Here is a 23777-nt window from a genome sequence, read left to right on the forward strand (position 1 = left end):
GTTTTATAGCAGCATTATGGCCAAATCATGTAAAAAACCCAAATGTCCATCAACTGATGAGTGGATAAACAAAACATAGAATATCTATACAATAGAATATTATTTGACAATAAAAAGGAACAAAGTGCTGATACATGCTACAACAATGATGGACCTTGAAAACATTATGCTTAGTGAAAGAAGCCAGATGAAAAAGGCCACATATTGTATGATTCTGTTTATATGAAATGTTTCGAATAGGCAAACTCATAGATACAGAAAGTAGATTAGGATTACCAGGAACTGGTAAAAGAAAGGAATGGGAAGTGATCGCTATCAGGTATCGGGTTTCTTTATGGGGTGACAAAAATGTTCTGCAATTAGATAGTGGTGACGGTTTCACAATCTTGTGAATGTACTAACAACCTCTGAATTGTACACTTTTAAAGGGGAATTTTATGGTTTGTAAATTATATCTCAATTTAAGAAAATAACACATCAATTAGAAAAAAGATTGAATAAAAAAAAAACCCTGGACATTATATATAAAACAAACATAAGAAGACTCTGATAGGTGTAGACACAAAGGCAGACTGGTTAGGGACCTCAGGACCTGAAGAATGACATGATGGTTGAGCTACCTGGGTTTTTGTTTGTTTGTTTTTTGCCTCATATACCCTAGTCTTGGAGCCAAAGAAGGCAGTAACCCAGAAATACCAATGGATAGAAAAAAAAATCCCCAACAAAAGCCTGCTGTCTCCAGTCAAAGGACCAGGAAAAGGGCAGCCTAGCAAGACAGAAAACTATCAGATAGTAACTGCTTTATTCCTGCCAAACTCCACAGAAAAGCTGTGGCCCATTCTCACCTGCCAGCAAAAGCCAAGTGGGGAGCCTCAACTTCCATCCTTGCTGGGCTGTGATGAGATGCTATCGAAGTACCAGAAAAAGGAGAAAGAGGGTGGGGCTGAAAAGGTACTCAAAGATATAACAGCTGAAAACTTTCCAAATGTGGCAAGCGACACAAACCTACAGATTTATATAGAAGCTGAGTGAACTCCAAACAAGACAAACCCAAAGAAATCCACACCAGGACGTGTCATAATTAAACTTCTGAAAACTAAAAAAAAAAGAAAAGCTTGAAAGCAGCAAGAGAAAAATGATATCTTACCTATATGAGAAAAAGAGTTTGAATAACAGCAGATTTCTCATCAAAAATCATGGGGCCAGAAGAAAGTGGCACAATATTTTTCAAGTGCTGAAAGAAAAGAACTGCCAACCTGGAATCCCATACCCAGAGAAAATGCCCTTCAGGAATGAGGGGAAATCAAGACATTCTCAGATGCAGAAAAACTAAGAGAATCTGTCACCAGCAGACCTATCCTACAGAATGGCTAAATGAAGTTCCCTAATTAGAAAGGAAAAGATAAAAAAAGGAGCCTGGAACATCAGGAAAGAAGAAAGAAGACAGTAAGCAAAAATATCGGTATATACATTCTTTTCAAGTGCCCATGGAACATATACCAAGATAGACCTTATCCTGAGCAATAAAATGAACATCAATACCTTTTTAAAAATTGAAATATATAGAGTGCACTCTCCAGCCACAATGGAATCAAACTGGAAATCAATAACAGAAAGATAATAGGAAAATCTCCAAACATGTGCAAACTAAACAACAGATTTCTAAATAACTCATGGGTCAAAGAGGAAATCTAAAGAAAAATAAAAAGCTACAATGAACTGAATGAAAATGAAAATACAAAATATCAAAATTTGTGGGACACAGCTAAAGCAGTGCCAAGAGAAATTTACAGCATTAACTACATGCATTAAAAAAGAGGAAAAGTCTTAAATCAGTAATCTAAGCTCCCACCTCAAGAATCTACAAACAGAAGAGGAAAATAAACCCAAAGCAAGAAGAAGAAAGAAAATGACAAAAAGAAAAGCAAAAACCAATGAAATTTAAAACAGAAAAACAATAGATAAAATTGATGAAACCAAGAGCTGGTTTTTTGAGGGGCCGGCCCCGTGGCATAGCGGTTAAGTGTGCATGCTCTGCTGCTGGTGGCCCAGGTTCGGATGCTGGGCGTGCACAGATGCAGATGCACCGCTTGTCAGGCCATGTTGTGGTGGCGTCCCACATAAAGTAGAGGAAGATGGGCACGGATGTTAGCTCAGGGCCAGTCTTCCTCAGCAAAAAGAGGAGGATTGGCATGGATGTTAGCTCAGGGCTGATCTTCCTCACAAAAAAAAAAAAAAAGAGCTGGTTCTTTGAAAGGATCAATAAAACGGACAAACCTGTAGTGAAGAAAAAGGAAAAAGATACAAATTACCAATATCAGGAATGAAACAGGGGCTATCACTTTAGACACTATAGACATCAGAAAGATAATAAGGGAACACTACAAACAACTCTACACACATAAATTTGAAAACTTGGATGAAATGAACTAATTCCTCGAAAAACACAAATTACCACAACTCACCCAATATAAAACAAATAATTTGAATATCCCTGTAACTATTAAAAAATTGAATTCGAAATTTAAAAATTCTCAAAAAAGAAGTCTCCAGGCTCAGATGGTTTTACTGGAGAATTCTACCAAATGTTTAAGAAAGAATTAACACCAGTAATATACAATCTCTTCCAGAAAACAGAACAGGAGGAAACACTTCCCAACTCATTTTATGAGGTCAGTATTACCCTGATACTAAAATCAGACAAAGACAATCCAAAAACAAAAACAAAACTACAAACCAATGTCTCTCATGAATATAGACACAAAAAACTTTAACAAAATAAATAGAATTCGGCAATATATAACTAGAATTATATACCATGACTGAGTGAGGTTTATTCCATGGATGCAAAACTAGTACAATATTTGAAAATCAATCAAAGTAATCCACTATACTATCAAGCTAAACAAAAAAAAATCATATATCAATTGATGCAGTAAGAGCATTTGATAAAATTCAACAGTCATTCATGATAAAAAAAAAAAAAACTCCCAGAAAAACAGAAATAGGAGAAAACTTCCTCAAGCTGATATAGCCAATATACTTAGGATGAAAGACTGAATGCTTTTCCAACCCTGAGGTTGGGAAAAAGACAGGATGTTTGCTCTCACCACTCTCATTTGACATAGGTCTGGAAGTTCTAGCCAGTGTGATAAGGCAATAAAAGGAAATAAAAGGCATACAGACTAGAAAGGAAGAAATAAAACTGTTCCTTTTTCTAGATGACATGAGCGTCTACATAGAAAAGCCCAAGAAATCTACAAAAATACCTCCTCCTGTACCTCATAAGTGAGTTTAGCAAGGTCCCAGGATACAAGATAAACACACAAAAATAGGCTGTATTTCTATATACTAACAATGAACAGATGGACACCAAAAATAAAAATACAATACTATTGGGGCTAGCCCGGTGGTGTAGTGGTTAAGTTTGTGCACTCCGCTTCAGCGGCCTGGGGTTTGCAGGTTCGGATCCCCAGCGCAGACCTATGCACCGCTTATCAAGCCATGCTGTGGCAGGCGTCCCACATATAAAGTAAAGGAAGATGGGCATGGATATTAGCCCAGGGCCAATCTTCCTCAGCAAAAAGAAGAGGATTGGCAACAGATGTTAGCTCAGGGATAATCTTCCTCACCAAAAAAAAAAAAAGTACTGCTAAAAAAATGAAATACTTAGGTGTAAATCTAACAAAACATGTACAGGACTGATACGCCGAAAACCATACAATGGTGATGAAAGAAACTAAAGAAGATCTAAATAAATGGAGAGATGTTAATGGATTGGAAGACTCAACATAGTAAGATATCAATTCTCCCCAAATTGATAGGCAGGTTTAACACAATTCCTATCAAAATCATAACAATATTTTTTTGTAAATGTAAATAAGATTATTGTAAAATTTACATGTAAAGGCAAAGGAATTAGAATAGCTAAAATAATTCTGCAAAGAAAAATAAAGTGGGAGTAATCAGTTTGACCAGTTTTAAGTATCCAATTTACCATATAGCTACAGTAATTAAGACTGTGTGGCATTGGCAGGATGGACACATAGATCAATGGAACAGAACAAAGAACCCAGAAATAGATCCACATAAATATGCCCAACTGGTTTTTGATAAAGGTGAATATGCAATTCAATGGAAGAAAGGTAACCTTTTTAACAAATGGTGCTAGAGCAATTGGATATCCATGAGCAAAAAGTTAATCTTTTGTGTTTTTTGGTATTAAAAATATTTTATTGATATTTTCACTGGTTTGCATTTATTTAGCAAAAAGTTAATCTTGATCTAAGTGGCACATCTTATACAGAAATTACCTCAAAATGTATCATAGATTTAAACGTAAAACCTAAAACTATAAAACTTTTCAAAAAAAGCATGACAGAAAATCTTTGGGACCTAGGCTAGGCAAAGAGTTCTTAGATTTGACAACAAAAGCATGATCCATGAAAGGAAACACTGATACACTGCACTTCACCAAAATTAAAAACTTTTGCTCTTTGAAAGACCCTGTTAGGAAGATGAAAAGACAGGCTACCGACAGGGAGAAAATATTTGCAACAAAGGACTAGTAGCTAGAATATATAAGGAACATTTAAAACTCAACAATTAAAAAGCAAACAATCCAATTAGAACATAGGCAAAAGACAGGAATAGATATTTTGCTGAAGAAGATATACAGATGGCAAATAAGCACATGATGAAGAGATGTTCAACATCACTAGCCATTAGGGAAATGCAAATCACAACTGCAATGATATGCCATTACACATCTATCAGAACAGCTAAAACAAAAAATGGTGATATCGTGAAATGCTAGTGAGGATGTGGAGAAACTGGATCATTCATACATTGCTGGTGGGAATGTAAAATGGTCCAGCCACTCTGGAAAACAGTTTGGCAGTGTCTTAAAAAACTACAAATGCAACTACCATATGACCCAGCAGTTGCACTTCTGGGCATTTAATCCAGAAAAATGAAGATTTATATTCATACAAAAATCTGTACATGAATATTTATAGCATCTTTATTTGTAATAGTCAAAAAGTAGAAACAATCCAGATGTCCTTCAAAAGGTAAATGGTTACACAGTGGTGCATCCATACCATGGAATACTACTCAATAATAAAAAGGAATGAACTACTAAACAACCTGGATGAATCTCCAGAGAATTACACTGAGTCAAAAAGCCAATATGAAAAGTTGCTTACTGTATGATTCCATTTATATAGCATTTGTGAAAAGACAAAATTACAGAAATGGAGAACAGATTAGTGGTTGCCAGAGGTTAAGGAGGGGGTGAAGGTAGAAAGCAGATGTGGCTTTAAAGGGCAACATGAGGGATCCTGGTGGTGATGGAAACGTTCTGTATCTAGATGGTAAGTATCAAAGTCAGTATCATGGTTGTGATATTGCAGTACAGTTTCCCAAGACGTTACCATGGAGAATGGGTAAAGGGTACATGGAATCTCTCTGTATTATTTCTTACAATTCCATGTGAATCTACAATTACCTCAGAATAAAAAGTTTGGTTAGCAAAAACATCAGTTTAAAAATCTCAGGATATAAAAGGTAATTACTGTGTATTATAAAAAGCAGACATAAGTATACCAGTTTCAAAAAAAATTGAAATTAATTTTAGGTACCATTGAGTTAAACTTTGGTTATGAAGTGAGGAATTGAAGAGAAAGAAATGGGTTTTCATTCACAAATCCCAATTCAATTTCCAGGAGAAAAAAATATAAGGATATAGACAAATCTATACATCTGAAAAAAACCTCAGCTCTAAAAATTTTAATTTTAGAAGATTCCAAAAGAAATGCACTCCTTGGGGCCGGCCCCGTGGCTTAGTGGTTAAGTGCGCGCGCTCCACTACCGGCGGCCCGGGATTCGGATCCCGGGTGCGCACCAATGCACCGCTTGTCTGGCCATGCTGAGGCAGCGTCCCACATAGAGGACCTAGAATGATGTGCAACTATGACATACAACTATCTACTGGGGCTTTGGGGAGAAAAAGGGGAAAAAAAAAAAAAAGGAGGAGGATTGGCAATAGATGTTAGCTCAGGGCTGGTCTTCCTCAGCAAAAAGAGGAGGATTGGCATGGATGTTAGCTCAAGGCTAATGTTCCTCACAAAAAAAAAAAAAAAAAGAAATGCACTCCTTTATAAATGGTCTTTAAAACATTATCTGGACTCCTCAAAGAGAATACGGCATTTTTAATCAAAGTGCTTCCCTCACAGAATAGCTTATTCCACAAGGGTGAGTCACAGTTGCAATTAAGAGGGAGACAGATAGCGACGGAGGAGTTGAAGGCATTTGTGGTAGAAGAAATGAAGATGGAGGAACTACTGGGACAGCATGGCCTAAGAGACAGTACACAGGACTTTGGACCAGGTCTCCAACATCGACTTCCTCATCTTGCATTCAAATCCTAGTTCTATCTCCTTTTATTGAACTTCAAGTAAATCATATAATCTCTGTGTCACAATTTCCTCCTCCTCAAAAGCAGAGATAATATTTTTTACTTCCCATCAAACAGGATATTTGCAAGGATAAATATCGGTATAGCACGGAAATGTTTGAAAAAAAGGTTCCAAGAAATAGTATCGTAAATGTGGTTCATTTAAAACATTTAACTTGTCTATTTTATATGAGGAAATATGCATAATGAAAGATAATGATTTTGAAGGAGACTGGGGAAAGAGAAAGACAAAATGAATGAGATTTAAACAAAGTCAACATTCTAGTTTATTTTCTCAGTTGTCTTGAGGTTACTGGTGGAAAATTCAGTATTGCTAAAGACATGCGGTATCCCAATCCACTAGCAAAGCCATCTTAATAGGATGGATTTTCCACAGCAGACTTTAAAAGGTTGAAAAAAACTAAACAAATAAACAAGCAAAATCCCACAGGACTGCAAATCCACTAGGGGCCTGGGGAGTGGTCTTTATCATGACACTGAAAAATGTTAAGAGCATGGAAATAAGCAGTAATGCACTCTTAAATGTCATTTTACCTGAATTGCAGCACTATCTTAATCTTGTCTGGTATTTTAGTTACTCACTCAACCCTGTCTGCCTCCACTCGAATCTAAGCTCTTTGACAGCAAAAATCATGATTCACACTCATCTTTGTATGTCCCACAGTCCACAACTTTGCATGTCGTTGGCACTGTGCAAATACTGAAATGAACAAACGTATACAAGTACGATCTATTACTCCCAGTTTAAAGGGATATACTTAAGGTGTTCCAAGATAGAGGTTGACCTCCTGATATCTATTTAGCCTCAGTCCTGCAACTTACTGAACAATGTTTTCATCAATTTCTCAATAAGCTAAATTATGTGAATGGAAATTTTTACTGATACTCTGAAAAACAGCTTTCAAAAATAAGTCCTGAGACCAGAAAGACATGAGGCAAGACAGTGAGAAACTTTAGCTGTGAATTATACCAGGCACGACAGGCTGCTTCTTGTCAATAATTAGCTATTGGATTAAAAAAAAAAGTTTTAATTTTCTAATCTTTACTCACCAGTGTCCAGTCTTGACTTGACATGCTGATACTTTGGGTTTTGTGGTATCCTTCTGGTCAGATACTAAAAAATAAGAAAACTCACAATTAATTGGTTAATGTAAGGATAAGGGTAGCAAAGTTGGGAAGGAGTCAGATACTTAAGAAATAGAACAAATGCTATAATTTCACCAAATTTAAACATAGAATAAGCTCTAGAGGTCCAATCATCCCTTTAAAATATGAATCTTCTCTACAGCATGTCCATAGGTAAAAAGTTATCTTGTCTGTCAAATCATTTCCATATTTTGTCAAAATAATCTCACAGCACTATGTAATTAGCAAAAAAGCTCTTAAAAATTATTTCTGATGTTGAGCCAAAATTGGTCTCTCTTGAATTTCCATCCAGCCTATGTGGCAACCCAGAATAAGCCACCCCACCCTGCCTCAAGAAATCCGTTAAGATAACTAATGGCAGCTCTCTTGCCCTTCTTTTTAATTTTACTCTTTGTATGATGGTTTCTAGGCCATCTCCTCTGAACATTCTCTAGATTTTATCTACATCTCCCTTAAAAAGTGGCATGAGGATCCAGACTTGAGCACAGTGCCCAGATGTTGCCAGGCCAGGACCCAGTTTGGCAGGCCTCTCTCACTGCTGGCTTGGAGTCCCAGGCTCCACAGATGTCATTACGATGGCATCTGCTCTCGGGGCAGCTGGGGCACATCACGGGCTCAGGGCAAGCTTGTGGTCAGCAAAAATGCCTATGTCAGGTCTCCCTTGTCCTGTACTCTGGGAGTGAACTCCAAATCCAAGCACAAGACATTTACCCATATTAAATTTCAGTGGCATTTTCAAATGCCATTAAGTAAGAGAAGGCTAATGAATAAAGACATTCCAAAACACAGTTTTCTTGCTCAGGCTTCTTTCTGGGCGACAAGTATGAACACCCTATGTTCAGTAACAGGTAGCTGTGGAATATGAAATTAAAACTGGGTAATACCTTTCCAGCTTCATCCTCTGCCACTCTCCTACATGTTCCCAAGTTGAAGTTGCCTGAATGTTCCCCAAATATGCCACATTCATTCAGGTCTCCAGGCTAAGCAAATGTCTGCCTAGAATGCCTTTCCTCAACTTGTCCTGCAAAACTTTATGCCCTCTATCAAGCTGTCCAAGGTGGAATTAGGCACTTTCTTCTCCCTGGCTCCCAGAGTATCGACACCCTGTACCATTGTTTACACCTCGACCTTCTTTCTTAGTCTAGGATTTCCTGGAAAGCAGGGACAGTAACTTATTCAAATTTGTATTCACCCAGGACCTAGTACATGGTAGGTACGTTTATTGACATTCAATCAATAAATGAATATCTAGAATGAGGACCACATTACAACAACTACCTGGTTCCGCAGAAGAGAACATCAAACTTCAAAACCTATATCACTTGCCCTCGAAAACATAGTTAACTACAGCATGTCCTGTTGGGAGGATTGAAAAATAAATTATTTATATGTAAAAATATCTTTTCGAATGACCCACAAAGCATAAAAACAATATAGGGTATACACTTCAATGTCTTACCCAGTGTCTGTTGGTCAGAGTTTCGGATTTCAGAGACCAGGAAGAGTTTTTAAAAACCAGGGGCACCTACAGAGAGTTATCAACTTTTAATTTTTAATTTAAAAAAAAAACGAAGCAAAACCTCATGACTACCATCTGCTATTTTAATACCTGAAGAGTAAGAAAGAAAAAAATCCCAGAATAAAAAGGTCAGTCCTTTAGTGTTATTAAAAAACTCATGATATTGTCTGTGTTTTTTATTTCGCCCCAGGCAAGTAAAACCTTTGTCATGGACGCTGAGCACTGGTCCTCAGGTGTGTGTGTGGAGCTAGTTTATGCTGAGAAAGGTCGGACAGCTCTTTTCTCCGTCCCATCAGGAACTCGCTGTCTATACGAGAAAGTGACTCTAATGCCAATTCCAATTCCTTCCAAGACAAAGATGGAGAAGATTCTTAACTGAGAGAAGGAAAATTTTCAGAGACTGAAAAGGGGGACTTTAGGACAAGTTCCTGAGAGGAAGACACTATCATGGCAAAACAAAACAAAAAAGCAAACCAAAAAAAAAACAGAGAAAACACAAACCTGATAAATTGAGTCAAGAAAAGCTAATACTAGAATTCAGTTATCTTAGGCTAAGGGATTTTCGTTTTCTTCTTTTCTTTTTTTTGCACTCTGTATTTTTATAATTTCTATATTCTATTTCCTGTTTTTTACTTTTGTTTTGTTTTTCCCACTAGTTTCCTAGCAAAGCTTCTTTTGAAAAATTCCAGGCTAGTCTCTGCTGAACCAACGGGATTTGTCCATACCTAAGCCAACATAGCTAAGAAGTGAGGGTGTCTCTGGGGACCAGGTGTGGTGGCAGCAGAATGACGGGGGGAGAGAGTGTGGACAGCTGCAGTGGCTGAGCCCCTCCCGCCCCCGGTTTTCCCTTACATAGTCTAATGAGAAATCCATATGCCACCGTACAAAAATGTAGGTTTTCTTTCCATTTTCCCATTTTAGTCCAACTTCTCTTTCCTGACTTTCTAGTACCAACCACAGTGTAAAACTATTTCTGCTCCACTCTAAGCAGAACACCATAGATTTTCTGGAACTGCCATACTTTTTTCCTGAAAATTCTTGCTTTGGGGGTAACTGTTTCTTGACCTACTGACCAACTGGCTTTTTTTCAATTACATAAACAGGATGGAATGGTGGAAAGTGAAAGAGCTGAGAAAAGAAGCTGTTTCAAGGAGGACTATTCATTCATTCAACAAAGCCTTATTAAGTAGCAACCATTCAATCAGTCGACATTTACTGGGTGCCTACTAGGAGTATGCCGCTGTGCTGAGGACACAGAGGTAAAAAAAACCCATAGTCCTTGCCATCCAGCTCTCACTGACGCTGGGAAGAAACACAAGCGAATGAACAGATGCCACACTGCATGATGAACAAGTAGAGGGAGGCAGGAGGTGCAACAGGAACATGTAAGATTGGCACCCCACCCAGACTAAGAGTCAAGAACCATTTCCTGAGGGGTGACTTCTGAGCTGAAATCTGAGGGCCGAGGAAGTTAGTCAAGCTAAAGGAGTAGTGGGTGGGGGCTACAGGGTTCCTGGTAACTGGTAGACGTGGACAATAGGGGGCAATACGGGGTCAAATGAGGCTGGAGAGGCAGGCAGGGGCAGAGCATAAAGGGCCTTATACCCATACTAAGAAACCTGGATTTTATCCAGTAGATCACTGGTTATCAAACAGGGGGGATTTGGTTCCCCCCTGCACACCCTGGGAACAATTATCAATGTCTGGAGACATTTTAGTTGTCACAACTGTGTGGTGGGGGGGTACTACTGACATTTAGTGAGTAGAGGCCAGGGATGCTGCTAAACATCCTACAATCATAGGAAAGCCCCCCATGACAAAGAATTAGCTGGCCCAAAATGTCAATAGTGCTGAAGTTGAGAAACCCTAGTGTAGACGATGGGGAGTCACTGAGGAAAGTTTAAGGAGAAGGGATGGGATTATATTTCTGTTTTAGAAAGATCACTCTGGCAGCACTCTGCAGAACTAATAGGATTGTAGTCAAGAATGGAGGCGCAAAGATCAGTTACAAGGTGGTTGTACTAAGAGGCTCTGTGGTCCTGAGAAAGTAGCAGTAGAGATGAGGAGGAAGAGACAATTTCAACAAATATTTAAGATGTAAAATCAGTATGATTTAACACTGACTGGTGTAACAGGAAGGACATTGATACCATTCCCCAAAAAAGGGACTTGAGGAATCGTATATTGAAAAACATGATGTGTTCTGTTTGGGGCATGTTGAGTATGAGGTATTTGTGGGTTATCCAAAATGGAGGTGATGACCTGGCTATTTGGGTCTGGAGATCAGGAGAAAGATCTGGGCCAGAAAAAACAAGATTTAGGGGTTGTCAACATATAGGCAGCAGGGGAAGCCATGAGAATGGACAAAATCACTGTTGGAGAGTATGTAAACTGAGAAGAAAAACCCCAATATTGAAGGTCCAATGGTGAAAAGTGCCATGGATGAGATTCACAAGAGGCCAGAAGAAAGTGGGTCATGAAAATTAAAGAAGTGTTCCAGGAAGAAGGGAGTGGTGCCCAGTGATCGATGTTGTCAAAGCAGAGAACAAGAGTTCAAATACAAACAACCAAACAAGAATGCAGGTCAAGTAAGAGAACAATAGAAAAGTGAATTCGGATTGAACAAACCAGGACATTGTTGAACCTGGTGGATGTGGTTATAAATTAACAGGAGCGGAAGCAAAAACAGCAGGTTGAGCATATGGGGGCGGGGGGTGGGGGGTGGGGAGAAGAGGACAGTAGCCAGATGTAGCCTCTCTTTTTGTCTCCAGAGTTGCTAAGGAATAGTTTTTGTTGTGTTTTGTTTTGGAAGAAAGGAGAGATTTGGGGATGTTTACAGGCTAATGGGCAAGATAAGAGAGGTTGAAAATGAGGCAGGAAGGCATGGATATGAGGGAGTGTGAGGATGAGGCTCAGAGCCCAGGAGGAAGGTTCAGCTTTGGATACATATTGAAGATAACGAAATGATAGGTGGTTATGATGAAGTTCATCAGGAGGAGGCAGGAAGTTGAGAAAGTTCATGTTTGTGGTTTATAGGCTCTTTGAGAGCAACCAAAAACACCAAAGACCCTTTGAGAGCTTACATCTCTAGGGAGCGTCAAAAGATAATGCCCTCCCTGTCTACCCTCCTTATCCCAGCTATTTAACTTCTACTCGGCTTTTGAGACCCAGCACAAACATATCTTCCAGGAAGATTCCTCCTCCGAAGGCCTCAGTCAGAAGGAAATCTCTTCCCTGCCTGGATTCTCACAGCACTTTGTACCATTCACACTTCTCACTTCCTGCACTTGGGATAAGGGCTCTCCCCTGTCGATCTCTGTACCTACAAGGCCTCATACTCATGTGAGAGCAGTAAGTACTGCCAAGTGGATAAAGAAGGCTCTGAGACCTGAGCAATATGCAGTATGCATGCTAGTGCCACATGGGCAGCACAGATATGGAGGGCTATAGGAATGTGAAACAAAGAGACAGCTCACACTGCAGGGGATAAAGGGAGACTTCATGGAAGAAATGGCACTGGAGCTGCGTTTTAAGGGTTGACGTCTTTAGCTAAAAAAGATGGGGAAAAGGGATGGGAAAAGTATTCCAAGTAGAGGAAATTATAACAGCAAAGCCACTTTAAAAACATATTTAAAGAACAGCCAGTTGTTCTATTTGCTGGAGAAGGTCCAACAACAACAATAATAAAGGTAATTGCTACTAACATTTATTGAGTGCTTAACTATGTTGTCAGGCACTCAACTAAGCCTTTTACCTCCATTATTTCATTTAATCCTCGAGACCACCTGTGACGTAGATACTAGTATTATCCTTATCCTACATATTAGGAAACAGAGGCACAGAGAGGAGCAGTGACTTCCTGAGGTTACTCAGCTGGTAAGAGTGGTGGAACCTGGATTTAAACTGGGCAGATGGCTCTAGAGCTTAAAAACTCTTTAACACTCTATCATACAGCCTCACTCAGACAGGAGTTCTGAATATGGGGTCCACTGATGGGTTTCAGGAGGTCAGGAGTCCCATGAAACTGTATGCAAAATTTTGGTATGTGCATTTTTCTTGGGAAAGGGTCCTTGGCTTTCACAAAATTTTCGAAGGGGTTTATAACCCAAAAAGAGTTAAGAACCATGGGTATATGGAATCTTGGGCTGTAAGGATGGACATGGGTAAGTAGGCTCAAAGTAATTGGAGAACCCTGAATGTAGACTGAGGGTCTGGACTAGGCCCTGAAGACAATGGAAGATACTAAAAATACTAAGCTGTGAGCCACACAATCCAAAGAGTATTTCGGCAGATTACTAACATACGCAAAGTAAAAGCGAGCTTTGTGAATACGTGGATGTTAGAGAAGAACGGAGAAGAATGAGAAGTCAACTATGGGATTTTTCTGAAGGGAAAATCACCAAACAAATGAGTGCAATTGTCTGAATCACAAATCATTCCAAAACGAGTGAACTTTTCCGACTTCCCACCTCTCTTAAAATGTAACTCACAAGGCTGTTTTATTAAAATTGCAACATATGTAATAAGATTTACATTTAAAGGATTAACAAAATACCATTATACATTTTGTTCAGAATTTCTCTACTTCTCTCTTTTGTATAGAGAGGAAGTCCATAAAATGAAGGGAGTGGGTGTCAATTTTAAAAACAGCCTCACGAGGTCGGCTGGTCGCGCAAGCGGTTAAGTGTGTGCTCCGCTGCAGCAGCGCGGGGTTCGCTGGTTCGGATCCCAGGCACGCACCGACGCGCCGCTTGTCAAGCCATGCTGTGGTGGCATCCCATATAAAGTGGAGGAAGCTGGGCATGGATGTTAGCCCAGGGCCAGTCTTCCTCAGCAAAAAAAAGAGGAGGATTGGCAGATGTTAGCTCAGGGCCAATCTTCCTCACACACACAAAAAATCCTCATTTAAGGCAATATCACATTTAAAATACGTCTTTTAAAGGAGAACATTTTTTTTTAATGAGAGTTTTAATCTGGTCCAATTATACTATCTCAAACACCAAGTTTGGCCCATGTTTGCACTGGCAGCAGTCCCTACTTTGCCAGCAGCTACCACCTGTGCCGATTGTATTTTTCAAGATGGCCACAACAGAATTTCCGATCCCGCTAAACACCGTGAGGCTGACACTCCTCCCGTTAAGAGTTGAGGCCTATGTTCCCTCCCCCTTGAATCTAGGTGGGCCTGTGACTGTGATGGTAGTGATGCCATATGACTTCTGAGGCTAGATCATAAAAGGCAATACGGCTTCCACCTGGTTCTCTTGGGACACTTGTTCTTGGAACCCAGCCACCACGCTGTGAGGAAGGCCCAGCCACATGGAAAAGGCCATCTGTAGGTGGTATGGCTGACAGCACCAGCTGAGGTCCCAGCCAACAGACTGTACAACGGCAGGTGAATGAAGAAGCCTTCAAGATAACTCTAGCCTCAGCTTCCATCTGTCTGCAAAACCACATGAGAGATCCCAAGTGAGAACTGCCTAGCTGAGCCTAGGGAACCTCCAGAACCATGAGAGATAATAATAAAGTGACTATTGTTGTTTTAAGGAACTAAATATGGGGGCGATTCATTACAAACCAATATATAATTGGAACGCTGTGTCCACCCTTTTTACTTTCTAGCTAAGCTCCTTGAAAAAAAAAACTACACTGGATATCTGTACCATACTCAATCCATTGCAATGTGGCCGCTGTCCCCACCATTCTACCGTGGTTCCTGTAGCAGCTAGCCAACAACCGAGATCCCCTAATTGCCAAACATAATGGCTACTTTTCAGTCTTTAACTTACATGACCTTTCTGTACAATATGACACTGCTATATAGCCCCACGTTCCTCATTTTCCACTTCCTTATCTTCTGTAATATCTCTCTCTCCTGATTCTCCAATGACACATGAATCACTCCTCCGTCAGCCACTTAAACACTGTGTTCCCCAGGATTCCATCTTCTCAATCTATAGGTTCTCTACAGGCCAAACACTTAGGTTTAATTACATTTACACGCTTCTGATTTCCATATAGTGAACTCTAGCCTTGACTTCTCCTCCCAGTTCAGACATATATTCGTTTGCTCATTCAACAAATACTTAAGGAACAATTATTGTATGCCAGGCAGTGGAACAATGCAGACAAGGTCCCTATCTTATATTCCTGTAAGAATGCCAGAAATAAACAAGCAAATAAAATAATTACAGATCATGATCTACTGAGTGAGCTGAATATCTGAGCATATTGAACAAACGCATCTAATTTCACTTCCTTCCAAAACTTCAATGAAACCTCACTGAAAGGATATTATTTTGAGAACATAAGACCCAAAAAACAGAGAGAGTGGGAGAAGTGATAGTAATAGATTTCTAAAGTCTAGAAAGCACGTCAAAAAGTGAAAATGACTTGACGGACTCAAGAAAGTCAAGGGAAAGCCAAGAACAATTCTTAAAAGGCTTAGGAATTGACAGCCCCAGGCACCTCCAGAAGTGGGGAGTAAAAGGAGAGGCTGAAATAAGGAAGATGGGTTGAAGGCTGATTGAGAAGCAGTTGAATGCGCAAAACCGTCTCCCCCCCCTCCCCCACCATGCAGCTATCCATTCCTTGGAAAGGGTGTCTGGACTAGGGGGCCTCCAGACACAGGGAAAGGCAGAGATATCACCACTGAAAATAGGGGTATTAAGTGAGTAATGCATACTAATGTTGAGATTTAGCCCCTAGCCTTAATTCCTTCAGTAATTCAACTAGGCTTTTACTCTCAGGAGAGTGGAGGAGGTCTCTGGGGAAAATGACCAACCTGAGAGGAAAGAGCTGAAGGTACAGATTTGGGAGAAGGAGTCTCCAAATCATGGCCCAGTGAAATCTTCCTATAATCAAGCTCACTATCAGCAGCCCCCTCTCACATATCCAGAGATGCCAGTCACCTTTTTGAGTCTCCTATTCAGAAACATAAATTAACAATTTAGGAATAAAAGAAGTCTGAGAACATTGTTATGGACTAAACTGTGTCCCCCCAAAATGCGTATGTTGAAATCCTAACTCCCAATGTGACTGTATTGCAGTTAGGGCCTTTAGGAGGTAATTAAGGTTAAATGAAGTCATAAAGGTGGGGCCCAAATCCAACAGGATTAATGTCCTGATAAAAAAAAGACACCAAAGACCTCATTCTCTTTCTTCGAGTGCACACAGGAAAAAGAGGCAATATGAGCACAAAGCAAGAATGCAGCCACATGCAAGCCAGAAGAGAGCTCTCACCCGAAACTAAATCAGCCAGCACTTTGATCTTGGACTTCCCAGCCTCCAAAGCTATGAGAAATAATTTTGTGTTATTTAAGCCACCCAGTCTGTGGTATTTTGTTACGGCAGCCCAAGCTAATATAAACATTACAACACGGAGGAAACCGAGACTACGCAGCAACAAAAAATATTTTACAAAACTATCATTAGGGGCCAGCCTGGTGGCGCAAACAGTTAAGTGTGTGCGCTTCACTGTGGGGGCCCGGGGTTCGCCGGTTCAGATCCCGGGCGCGCACCGAGGCACCGCTTGTCAAGCCATGCTGTGGCGGCGTTCCATAAAAAGTGGAGGATGTTAGCCCAGGGCCAGTCTTCCTCAGGAAAAAAAAGAGGAAGATTGGCAGATGTTAGCTCAGGGCCGATCTTCCTCACCAAAAAAAAAACCTAGCATTAGAGGAATGAAAATACACATCCACACAAAAACTTGTATATGAATATTCATTGATAGTACCATCATTCATAATAGCCCCAAAGGGGAAACAACTCAAATGTCTCTCAGTAAAAGAACACATGAATAAAATGTATACCCATGCAATGGAATATTATTCAGTAATAAAAAGGAATAAAATACTGATGCATGATATAACATGGATGAACCTTTAAAACATTAAGCTAAGTGAAAGAAGCCATTCACAAAAGACCACATTTCACATGATTCCATTTATATGAAATGTAGAGAATACGCAAATCTACAGAGACAGAAGTAGATTAGTGGTTGCCAAGACCGGGGGATGGGGAGATGGGGGAGACAATGGGAGGACTGGGGAGTGATAGCTAAAGGTTACAGGATTTCTTTTTGGGGTGATGAAAGTGTTCTAAAATTGACTGTAGTGATGATTGTACAACTCAGTGAATATACTAAAATCATTGAATTGTACACTTTAAGTGCATGAATTTATGGTATGTGAATTGTATCTCACTAATGTCATTACTAAAAAAATTAAAATTTAACAAGTAAAAAAACACAAAAAACTTTTGCTCTACAATCATAACAAGTACTTAGGTAAGAGTTAAAAGAAAATAATTAAGTTGAGCGATATTTTTCTGACATGGAATGATGTTCAAGACATATTAAGTGAAAAAACAGAGTTAAAGAACCATATGAACAATGTTATAAGATTTCTATAAAACAAAACCAAAGAACAAAATTCTCTCTCTCTCTACACACACACACAGACACATATGCAAGTGTATACAGCAGGTTCTGGAAAAGACAATTATGCAAAAAAATGATAAATAGTGATGTAGGAAAATGTCCTACATTACTTATAAAAGTTTATAAATACTACAGAATAAAAATAAAGGCAGAAACTGCAGGAAAAACAACAAGCAATAAGAAACGAAATGTAACCCTAATGATCTCTGTTCTGGCAGTAATCAATATTTACTGTCACAAAAAAACCAATACACACACACAAAAAAACCCCCATAAAAACTCAATAATAAAAAAAATCCAATCAGAAATTAGGCAAAAGATACAAAGAGATATTTTACCAAAGAGGATATATGGGTGGCAAATAAGCACATGAAAAGATGTAAGATGTTCAAACTCAGTATCCATTAGGGAGATGCAAATTAAGACCATGATGAGATGTCACTACACATCTATTAAAGCAACTAAAAGAAAAAATATTGACAATACCAAATGTTGCCAAGAATGTGCAAAAACTGGATCTCTCATACACTGGTGTTAGAAATGTAAAATGGTGCAGCCACTCCGGAAAATAGTTTGGTGGTTTCTAAAAAAACTAAATGTAAGCTTACCATACAACCTAGCAACTGCGCTCCCGGGCACGTATGCCAGAAATGAAAATTAACATCCACACAAAGGACTCTACCCAAAAGTTCGTGTCTTTATTTATAATAGCCCAAAACAGAAAACCACCAAAATATCCTACGGTAGTTGAATGGTTAAACAAAACTGTTAGACATCCATACCACAGAATACTAATCAGCAATAAAAAGGAATGAACTATTGCTACAGGCAACAACTTGGATGCGTCTCAAGGACATTATCCTGAGTGGAAAAAGCCAGTCTCAAAAGGTCACATACGGTATGATTCTATTTATGTAACATTCTCATAATGACAAAATTACAGAAATAGAGAACATGTTAGTGGTTGTCAAGGGTTAAGATGGTGAAAGGGAGGAAAGCAGATATGACTAGGAAGGGGTACCACAAAGGAGATATTTGTGGTAATGGAATAGTTCTGTATCTTGACTGTAAATCTATACACGTGCAAATCTTGATTATATTAAATCTACACATGTGATAAAATAGCTTAGAACGATACACATATATTGTACAAATGTTAATTTTCTGGTTTTGATATTGTACTGTACTTACATAACAGATAATCATTGGGGGAAACTGGGTGAAGGGTACACAGCATCACTATGTATTATTTTTGCTACTTCCTGTGAATCTATATTTATTTCAAAATAAAAGTTTTTTAAAGGACATCAGAGTCCAAAACAGAGGTCTTCAGAATTAAAAACATGATGGCAGAAATTAAAAATTCAATAGAAGGATTGGAAGATAAAGTTAAATCTTCCAAAGAGAGCAAAAAGACAAAGATGTGGAAAACAAGAGAGAAAATTTAAGAAAATTAGAGAACCAGTCATATAGAAACAACATCAGAATAACGAATTCAAGAAAGAGAGAATGGAGAAAATAGGAGGCAGAGAGTCAACAACAAAATAATAAAAAAAAAAAAAACTTCACAGAACAGAAAGACGTTGAGTTTCTGGTGCCCACCAAAATGAGTGAAAATAGACCAATAGCAAGGAATATCTTTGTGAAACATCATAACACTGGGGACAAAGAGAAGATTCTACATGCTTTCAGAAAGAAACAATCAAGTCACATACAAAGGAACAGAATGGACTTCTCTATAGTAACACTGGATGCTAGAAGATCACAATGCGATGTTTTCAACATGCTGATGATTTCCAATCAAGAATTCTATACTTAAACTCTCAGGCAAATAAATGTTAAGGTAGAATAATAACATTTTTAGACATGCCTGATGTTTTAGATATAAAAACTATTTATTTCTTATACATTCTTTCTCAAGAAACTACTGGAAATTGTGATCCACTAAAACAAGAGAGTAAGCTGACATCATCCAGAGCACAAACATAATCACACAGGGCATCCCTGCTCCTCTCCCCAACACCCCTAAGACTATTCCTCTTTCTCTTTCTCCCATATTCCTGATCTCATTAATAACATCAGCACCAATGAGTAGCTCAAGCTGGGAACCTAAGTCATCCACTACACTCTCATTTCTCAAAGCTAATTATGAAGATTGGATGATTTTACTCCCTAAATATTTCTCAATCCTATCCCTAATTCCATGGCCTGACTTTAGGTCTATATCATAATAACCACCTAACCAATCTCCCTATCTCCAGTCCTGGCCTCCTCAAATCCATCCTCCACAATGTGGCTATAGCCATCCGCCTAAAGCACAAATTTGACCATGTGACTCCATCACTTAAAACTCAAGTTTCCCAAATTCTGACCAGCAAGATAAACACGTGGCCGTCAAACTGCCACTCTCCACTCCTACCTCCCCCACCTCCATGGTAGCGATTATAAGTGATCATGGCGCTTTCCTGCAGAGCCTAAACTCAGCCTCATAACTTTCTTAACATAGCTTATAGGAATCCACCACGAGATGAAATCATTTGCAACTCCAGTTCAGTATAAGAGCCAAGAACTTTAGCAAGGCACAGAAGGCCCTTCCAGACTTGATTCCTGCCTGTCTCAGGGAACTGTCCACTCCCTTGTTTCACACCCCCTTAACTTCACTCATGCTGTTCTCTCTCCTTGGGATGCTTCTTCATCTGGCTAATAACCTTGCCATTTCAGGCCATCTCCAGGACCCTTCTCTCACTCCCTCAGTTGAGTTCTCTTTCCTCTGTGCTCTCCTAATATCTTGTTCCCCAACCACGTTGTACTCAAATTCTGTTTACAAGTCTCCCTCAGTAGACAGAACTTATTAAAGGACAAAGGCCTGGTCTTATTCTCTTTGTATTTCTAGCACCTACTGCACGGTAGGAGTCCGACAAACATTTGTTGAAATTAAAAGACTACAAATGCAGCAGGGCCCTAGGGGTGAAACAGACAAGAAAGTGAAAGGATCTATGGGGAATCGGGTAGAACTAATGTCATATTTTGCATCCTTTCCAAATGGTTTGGTCTGCTTATTCCTGCTCTTCCTGTATCCCCATAATCAGAAATGATGGCTTCTTTTCATTTTGTTCCTTCAATGTTCGGGGCTTCATCCACAGGTTACTTATGTTTTGTCACTGCCACTCCTAGACTGTAAGCCCTTTGAGGGAAGGGACTGTGTCTTTATGCACTTCGCTCCTCTCGGTGACAAATGCCGGCGTACAGGAAGCACATGTACATGCGAGACGGTGGCCGGTCACCACAAGACAATGGCCCAGGCTCCGCTTCCCCGACGGCCGCCCCGCCTCCCTCCCCTCTCCAGGCCCCCTCCTCACGGCGACCGCTTCCCGCCTTCCGGGCGGCGGAAGTCGCTGGCTGCTCGTCCCTGCCCACGTGGAGCCTGTTCCGGTGCGCCCGCCCGCTCCGCCTCTCCGATCCGGACCTGGCCCTCACCTCAGGATTCCCAATGTGTCTCCGGACAGACATATTTGCTCCAACCGACCACGCTCGGGGTTCTAGCCTCACCGGTTGCCTCTAACCCTAGCTTCCCACCCCGACGACCTCGCTCAGCCGCCTCCCTACAACCTCTTCTCCGATTGGCCTGCCTTCCCCGACCAGCCAATGGAGGCTCTGTTTACTGACTCAATGCAGGGTCAGAGGAGAGCTAGACTCTGCTCAATGGTTGCCAAGGGCAACGCGGGACGCCGGCTGCTGAGGCCTTTTGTGCTCTCGGCGGGGCCAGGCCGGCTCCAGCCTTAGCGCGGGAAGAGGAGCGCGGGGGAGGGGCAGGCTGGCGCCTGCGCGGGGGCGGCTGCGCAGAGCCCGAGGCGGGAGGGGCTCGAAAGGGGGAAAAAAGTGTTTCTAGCTAACGTAGAAGCACAAATGCGGTACAGAGCATCCCCCGCTTTAAAGCCATTTTAGCCAAACGTGACTACGTCTTCCACAATAGGGAATAGATATGGGACAGGGTTGTTGGGCAGGAATGGGAACCTGTAGTTTGTTATTTTCAGGTTAAGTTAATACGCAAATTATGCAAAATATCATGTGTAAATACAGTAATTATTGTTGCTTTAAAAGCTTTTAGCTAGCTAGAGAACGGCAGCCTTAATTGCAGAGCGCACACACCATTCTGTGATTCATCATTCATTTAACAAATATTTAATAAGCACCTTATGAGAAAAGCTGCAGTAGGTTTTGTGGAGGATGGGAGGATGACTAAGACCCAATCTCGTTGTCATGGAAACCACTGTGACTCCTGCCATCAGCCACCACCTGTTCTTATTCCAGATCTGAAAATGAAGTCCTAGCACCTTTACGAAACAATCACACACACAGTTTGCCTTGGCTCCAGAATGTCCCACCAAATCCATCAAAATCATTATTTCCTTTTACCTGAGAGAACAACACAGTAACCTTTTGTCCTTTGCTCTAAGTTGTTTTTCCAGGAATGGAGGAAGGTTATTCTGAGCTGTTCATGTTTACAGGCTCTCTGCTTGTGAATACCAGCATACATCTGAACTACTTCAGGGTCTGTGCGGATGAGCTGTTCAACGACATGGCCTTGCATGCTCTTGTCCTCTCAGACCCTTCAGCATCCCACCCTTGGGGCCACACCTTGAATCGTGTTCTCACTCAGAGCTGCTTGACCCCCAGGATCTCAAGCTGGCCATAGCTGTCTGCTGCAGGTTCACGCCTGCTGAGTTTGTCTTAACTTCCCTAGTGTTCTCCAGTCCTCCAACCCCTTTGAAATTCCCAGTTTTTCACCCCTCCACTAGAATAAGGAAGAGTTTAGGGGCTGCAAAAAATTGGAAGGGGGGCAGTGGGGAGGATATTTATCCAGAAGCTTCTGCGTAGCAAGCAGAAATTTCTAGATACAATACTACTTAGAATGTATGCTTACCTGGTGGAGTGTGGGGGGTGGGGTGATGATAGAGATTATGGGTAGAATAAACAGGAGAAGGCAAAGAAGAGAGGGAGATAATAAGGGACTAAACTAAAACGTGGTGAGAAAGAGAGGAAAAGAAATTTAAAGACATTTGTAGGTAAAATGAACAGTTAGTATATACAGGAGGAGAGATAAGGGGTGCAAGCAATAGGAATGCATCAAGGATGGCTATAATTTTTCTAATTTGGGGGACTGAGTAGATGAGTGATAACGCATTAATTAAGTTAAGGAATAATGGAGGTCAGGGGCCGGCCAGCTGGAGCAAGCAGTTAGGTGCGTGGGCTCCTCCGCTGCCATGCTGTGGCGGCATCCCATGTGAAGTGGAGGAGAATGGGCACGGATGTTAGCCCAGGGCCAGTCTTCCTTAGCAAAAAAAAAAAAGAGGATTGGCAGATGTTAGCACAGGGCTGATCTCCTCACAAAAAAAAAAAAAAAGAATAATGGAGGTCAAGCAATCAAAATAACAGAAAGTACAAGACCCAACAGCCCATTGGAGTTGGAAGCTCAACTTCCATTCTTCAATGTTTGGGCTCACTTCTCTGTATGGTTGTCTTTCTTTTGTTCCAGAGGGTGTGGGAATATCAGGTGTATTTGCCTCAGTAGTTATTGTGGTTGTCAAATTTGGGCTGCATATAAAGCACACAGAGAGATTATCAAAATGTGGCTTCTTGGGTCCAACTGTCAGACAGGCGGACTCTATGTGTCTAGGGTCGGGGTGTAGGAGTCTGTAATTTAAATACACGCTCCTTCACTCCCACTCCTTAATTCTGACGCGCGGAGCTCAAGGGCCACACCTTGAGAGACTCTGCTCTAGAAGAACCTCCCTTTTATTTCGCATTTTGCCTTAATGGAATCCTCGGAGAGCTTAAAGCCATGAATCAAAAGGCTTTTAACATCATGAATTTCCGTTTAGGATTCCCTTTGGATCCTGCTATAGCAAAACTGCGACCAAATTAAAGCAAGGTGCTTATTCCTAATATAAGAAATAGGTAAATGTCACAAAAAGATAATTCATAGAAGAAAAACATTCAATAAATATATTGAGAAATGTCCAACTAATAATGAAAGAAATACAAAACCAAATAGCTAGATCCATTATTCAACTAACAAATGGACAAAGGTTGTTCTGTTTTCTCTCTTTTTTAAATAATGCTCAGTGTTGGCCAGTGATTCACAAAACAAGCATGCTCATCCATTGTTGGTGTGAATATGAGGAAGTGTGACCATTTTG

At 40.3% G+C, this 23777-nt stretch overlaps 1 protein-coding gene across 6 annotated transcripts in view; it reads right to left on the bottom strand.

Moving 5' to 3' along the window:
• CEP41 (centrosomal protein 41) overlaps window positions 1–21145 on the bottom strand; it is a 45342-nt gene extending 24197 nt beyond the window's left edge. For 3 of the 6 annotated variants that reach the window (XM_058530043.1, XM_058530071.1, XM_058530063.1), the window contains exons 1-3: window positions 9084–9147; window positions 8903–8980; window positions 7529–7592 (exon numbers count right to left, since the gene is read on the bottom strand). Coding sequence is in view for 2 of the 6 variants with exons in the window: in XM_058530032.1 (XP_058386015.1) it covers window positions 7529–7592; window positions 9084–9149; window positions 21055–21087 (163 nt within the window). In the remaining 4 variants the exon portion in view is untranslated. Of the gene's footprint in view, window positions 1–7528; window positions 7593–8902; window positions 8981–9083; window positions 9150–21054 lie in introns of those variants that run through there. The other 3 variants (XM_058530032.1, XM_058530052.1, XM_058530037.1) reach the window with 3 other exon arrangements.
• Window positions 21146–23777: the final 2632 nt, after the last annotated feature.

The sequence above is a fragment of the Diceros bicornis genome, chromosome 3 (genome assembly GCF_020826845.1).
Source record: "Diceros bicornis minor isolate mBicDic1 chromosome 3, mDicBic1.mat.cur, whole genome shotgun sequence".
Classification (NCBI taxonomy): domain Eukaryota; kingdom Metazoa; phylum Chordata; class Mammalia; order Perissodactyla; family Rhinocerotidae; genus Diceros; species Diceros bicornis.